General features: G+C 33.5%; 1 protein-coding gene across 1 annotated transcript in view; it reads right to left on the bottom strand.

Annotated features, from left to right (window-relative positions):
* Positions 1–244: 244 nt before the first annotated feature.
* SPRED1 (sprouty related EVH1 domain containing 1) overlaps positions 245–5,982 on the bottom strand; it is a 129,022-nt gene continuing 123,284 nt past the window's right edge. Inside the window, exon 7 of the mRNA XM_039220864.1 lies at positions 245–5,422. Coding sequence (XP_039076795.1) covers positions 4,772–5,422 — 651 coding nt within the window. The 3' untranslated portion in view covers positions 245–4,771. The remainder of the gene's footprint in view (positions 5,423–5,982) is intronic.

The following is a 5,982-nucleotide window of genomic DNA, read 5'->3' as shown; positions in this document are numbered from 1 at the left end:
ATGTTCCCAAACCAATAAATATATTTCAACTTATTGTTTACCTATGTATAGGTAACAGACCATAAAAACTCTGGATACGATCAAGGATGAATAAACATCAATAAGATGAACTATATACATGAGTTTTCAGTTAAAAATATACCTTAAAGATGATTTTTTAAAAGCCCATTTCTATTGCTTTCTCCTTGAGTAATTAGTATCTCTTATGTGATAGTTTGATATCCTCTGGAAGAGTAAGAAAAAGTCCTTTTGTATTTCATGATAGGTTTAATCAGGTAATTAAAACAAATTCTTATGATATCATCTGATATGTCCAATTACATGGGTATGATGTAACAAAAACAGTTACAAACTTATATATGCATATTTACATTATATATCCAAACTATCAATCTAAGCAACTATATCTAAGGTGATACATTATGACATGAGTTAAACAAGTTTTCATTGCTTATTAGAAAGAATGCAGTCAAGCTTTTAATGGAAGTAATATACAAGTGAGGCACTTTTGAGGTCAAGAATAGAAAGCAAATGACACTACATACTGGCAATGTTCACAAAAGTCTATGTGTATCTTTAATACAAAGGTTTTTCAACTAGATTATTCTTGAGAAGTTTCAAAACTAGCAACTTATGCAATTTAAGGAGCTTTCAGGAACAATGGCTAACATCAGTGTATCAAAGCATATGAAAGTTTTATAACCACCTGGCTGCTAGGCAAACAGTACCTTAATACCTTAAAGCCCTTTTTTTTGTGGGGGTTTTTTTTTTTTGGTTTATATAAATCACCTCAGGTTGTGATTTCTTAATGTTTTCACTTACTGTAAAACACCTGATGGTACTATTATTATCATGGTTTATAGACCAATTGTTTTTAAGTGCAACAACAATGCAAGTTTCTAGTGCTTTCCTCTATTCTTAGAAATGTGAACCTGGAGGTCAAATGAAGAATAAATGAAGAATATTTCATGAATAATCTGCTTTCTAGCCAAATAAAGTTTTCAAAGTTTCATGTAGAAAAATGTTACACTTGCTTAATGTATCTTTGGGCTAAAATTAAAAACCCAATCTTATACACATATTCCAAAGTGTAATCACAAAGTCTAAAGTAAACTTCAAAAAAAGAAACAGCCTTTGAATTGCCCATCTGGAGGAAAGTACATGTTTCCTGTACTTTGAAGACCTACATGGATATTCGAAAACATCTCTGTGGCATTCAATTAAGGGGTTGGGGTTGGGAGAAAAAAGAAAAAGACAGACTTACCCAACATATCAGATGGCACTATGAACATGAATTGAAAGTGCATTTGTATTACTTCAAAAGTTCATTTTAGGCACTGCTGAATAACCAATGAAAATAGGTAGTTTCAAGTTTTCCCCCTTAAACTTGAACCCCTGTCCCAACATCATCCCAGAGACATACACACACTCTCTGAAGTTGTCATGATGAAATACAGGTGACGTTTATTTATTTATTTATTTTTTAAAAACTCTCCCTGACTGGTTATGGGAGGAGAAGCAGAATACCATTTTGGTAATGGCTTTTGCAAGTTAAAAGAATTGGTTTTGTAAATGCTTCGGCACATCCATTATGTTTGATTGCCAGTTCCAAATATAAATAAATATTTTCAGACAGGATATGTAAGAAAAAAGTGCTTAAAATCTTTCAGTGACCAACAAGACACATCAGAGAAAAGATTCATTTTACAGTTTCTTTGAGCTCCTTCTTACTCAGGTTTTCCCCCTTTGGAGGTGGCCACTGCTTAAATAGCCCTTTTTATTGGTAGTAGTTAGTGATTAACCCTGTCATACCCTGACTGCCACCCCATGTCTCTGGTCTATAAATCATCCAGTAGGTGGTGCTGAAGTCCCATACCTCATATTTCTTCAGAAATCAAAGGATTCTCTTGTCAAGGCAGGAGAAAAATCATCAAAGAATGATCAATTCTGAACCCAACAAGCCATCAGACCAGATCAAAATCTTTCTTATTATCCAGATGATTTCATTTTCAGTACTTACTGTTACTTAGGCTGTTTTGTTTAGCCATTTGCTTCTACTACCCGATTAAAAGAGAAAGGTTTCAGAGGAAAAGCCATTTGGCAGTGCCAAATCTGTATGTGGAAGGAGAAAATGTTCCTGAACGTACCTATACTATACACGTCAAAACTGAGAAATTTAGACTATCCTTTTCCCCCATATAATTATAATTTACTCAAGAGAACATTCCCACGTAGGGATTCAGATAGCATTACATTATCAATAGTTTTCAAGACTGGTTTGGAATCTGAGTGTGTTAACTATGAAAATCCAAGGTGAAATAAAAACCATTTCATCACCATAGTTTTTAATGAAGAAACTTGTTTAAAATGGTAAAGGAAAAAATGGGAATGGGATGGCAAAATCTTAGCAGCAAAGTGGTTAAACAAATTGAAAATATTAATGCACAAACATTAAAATATTAAAGCATATATGTTGCATATAAAATACAGTACAGAACCAGGAGTAGCACTATACTGATTAGTGCTTAACAGAAGAAATGATTAAAATTGTTCTTCCCAGAAGTATATACACAGTTCATTTCCACAGCATTTTCCTATATAGCCAGCAAGTTATTTTCTTCAGTTATTCACACCTTGCTCAAACCTGAATTATAACTTCAGCACTTACAAATATGAAAATTCATTCACAAGGAAAACCAGTATTTCCATTTCACCAATAAAAAGTAATTTTGAAAGTTAACAGTCTATTCTAGGAAACCAAGTTTAGCTGAAAACTTCAGGGATGAAGACCATCTGGTATAGCGGTGTTCAAATATATAAACAGTAAAAATAAGTCTTAAAACTGCTGCTACAGTGTCATATTTTGGATTCAGTTCATCCAATTGATTTTTAGTACAAAACTAGAAATAACCTCTTCGTCATAACATCTATAGTTATCAATATATTTTTCTTCTTTTCAATGTGAAATAATACTTCAAGATGATCTATATACACAATGTTGTCAGTTCAAGCTGTCATATAAATATAAATGCTTTCTTAAAAAAAAGTATTTTACAGACAGTGTTATATACATTGTTCAGTTTGATCTGGGGCAAAAGGAGAAAGTGAACACAAGCTTAAGGGTGCTATGTAAAAAGAATGATACATAAATGACATTTTAAAACCTGCATAGAAATGAGCTTCAAAATGGTAGTGTGATTTTAATTTCTATCACTTCTGAAACTTCAAGCCATTAAAAAAAAAAGGCACACTTCTCAACTCTATCCCTCTAAGGGAATGTTCTTAAAGAACCCTTTACTTTGTTAGAGTTTTAATGTTAACACTTAAAAAGACCAAAAAAAAAAAAAAAAAAAAAAAAAAACACCAAACAAAAAAAAAAAAACACCAAAAACAAAACAAACCCAAAAAACCCAGACAAATTGACCCCAACCACTTTAAACAATTTGTTGGAACATTTATCCAACTACCTTGTAAATAAAACATCCAGTAATATGATGCTTTGCAAAAGAAATAAAATTATATGTACAAGATATTTCATTCACAATGTTGGATTAAATACTTTCCTGGGATAGTTTAGTATATATTTTAACATAAAATAATTTTGCTTTTAGGCCAGTTTAAATAAAATAAAATGCAAATGGGAAAACTTACTGTTATGCGAATAATAAACACTGAGTATTAAGCTAAAAAATTAGTAACACAGCTGAACATATTGTAGTTTAGCAGAATAAGTGGAGATCGCAGGAGGAAACCTTTATATTAACTATCCAGTTATACTTTTTGCCTTGTAAAACATTTGTAAATGCAGTATGATTTTTTAAAGGAGGAAACTCTGAAAGAAAACAACTTGCTGGTTGAATACCACAACAAAACAAAACAACCCCAAAACCTCACTTTTTTCTATAATGTTTACTCAGTCTCTTTTTATATAAAAATAAGTGTTATGTTCCCATCAGAACATTAGACAATTACATCTGTGCTTTAAAAAAAAAAAAATTGGTCACTCAAGGCTATTAGAATATTTTTAAAGATTTTAGATTACCAGAATGTACAGATATAACTCAATATAAACTGTAGTCAAAGGGAAATGAGGATGAAAATATCAGATCATTCACATGGAATAAAAACGTTATTAACTAGATGAGTAAAATATTCAAAATATAATGGAATGTGACAGTAGATATATGTACATCTACTTCAGAACTAGGAAGGGGAAGAAAAGTTTAATATGTGATAATTCGTACCTTATATTTAGTTAAATATAAACATTTGTTATTTATACATAAAACTGCTTTCAAAAAACAACTAATAAATGATTTAGTTGCACTTAATAACTTCTTACAATTCCCAAGTGTTAACTTTTCTTAGACTGAAATCAACTGTCCCCTAGTGCACTTTTAGTTCATGTCTTAATAAATTCAAACCTTTAAAAGTCCCATCACCCTAATGCATAAATATACAAAAATGCCAAAAAATTAATCCCTTTTAGTTGGATATTTTATGTTCACTTATTATAGCCAATAACCAGAAATGGACTCCTTTTGCAGATACTCTTTACAACCTGTAACAAAACATGCCATGCACTCAAGGGAAAAAGTTAGGCATGGCTAGCATTTGTGAAACGCCAAGAACTGACAAGTTCTGCTTCCTCCACGTGTGGCCCCAATGATACCAGGCAAGATTTCATATTGCTTGCCAAAAGCTTCCACAAATCCAAGTTAGCTAATTCCTGGAAACAAAGATTTTAAGCTCATTTTGGCACTGGATCCTTTCATCCAGCAGCTTTATGCTTCCCGCCACAGCACCCACACGCCTCACCGCAACGATGGCACATTCTCAAAGGGACATAGCAGCACATACATGGTACAATGAAAGACAAAGCTACTAGGGCTAACCATCGTAAGCAGAACTTGTCATCACTAGTGTCACATGAACAGGGATCAGAAAAATCTCCCTCTGAGTCTGACATACAATGATATAACATGCTCTCTGCACAGAGCATGCAACTAACTTGATATATGCATCTTTTAATAGGGTCTGGAGCATCCTGACATTTTCCCCTGCCATTTTCTTCATGATTAAACCTTTCCTGGCAGTATACGCAGCGGGAACGTTCACCATCTTCTTTTCTTCGTTTTGACTTCTTAAATTTTAATGAGGAAGGCTGTGCCTTAAATACCACAGAGTCTTTGAGTGAACTTAACTTAGTCTCATCCCCACAAGAGTACAGATAGTCTGATTTTTTACTGTCTGGTTTAGAAAACTGAATATTGGAATCAGTATCATCTCTCTCTAAGTCATTTTTCCACATGTCAGGATGTCTGTAGTCTGCATAACGACGTATTAAGATATCTCGAGGGTTTATTCTGACAATCTCATCCTCATCTTGAAAGCTGACATGTCGGATTGATTTCAAAGGGACCTAAAAAGCAAAGAGACGAAAACTGCAGTAATAACGGGAAGGTTAATTTTATATGTCAATTCGGCTAGGCTGCAGTACCCAAATATTTGGTCAAACATTACTTTGGATGTGTATGCTTCTTGGAGGAGATGAGTCTTTAAATTGATGGACTATGAATGAAGCAGATTATCTTCCAGAGCATAGGCAGACTTCACCAATTAGGGGAAGGCCTTAATAGTATAAAGGCTGACCACTGCCCTCTGCCCTGCCCAAGCAAGATGGAGTTGTGCTAGCAGAATTCTGCCTTTAGATGGGGACTGTAACTCTTGCCTGTGTCTCAAGCCTGATAGCCTACCTGCGTATTTTGCACATGTACCTCCACTATTGCATGAGCCAATTCCCTAAAATTAAATCTCTTTGTGTATACATAACACTAGTTGGTTCTGTTTCTCAGGAAAACCCTGACTCAAAGATTGAAGAATTGGAGTGCTGTTGTTAACAAATACCTAAAAAATGTGGAAATGCCTTTGGAACTGGGTAAGGAGTAGAGGCTAAAAAAGTTTTTTTTTTTTTTTTTTTTT

The sequence above is a fragment of the Hyaena hyaena genome, unplaced genomic scaffold, assembly GCF_003009895.1.
Source record: "Hyaena hyaena isolate Hyena2069 unplaced genomic scaffold, ASM300989v1 scaffold_918, whole genome shotgun sequence".
Lineage (NCBI taxonomy): Eukaryota > Metazoa > Chordata > Mammalia > Carnivora > Hyaenidae > Hyaena > Hyaena hyaena.
The sequence above is the reverse complement of the archived record's forward strand: the minus strand, read 5'-3'. Positions and strand labels throughout refer to the sequence as shown.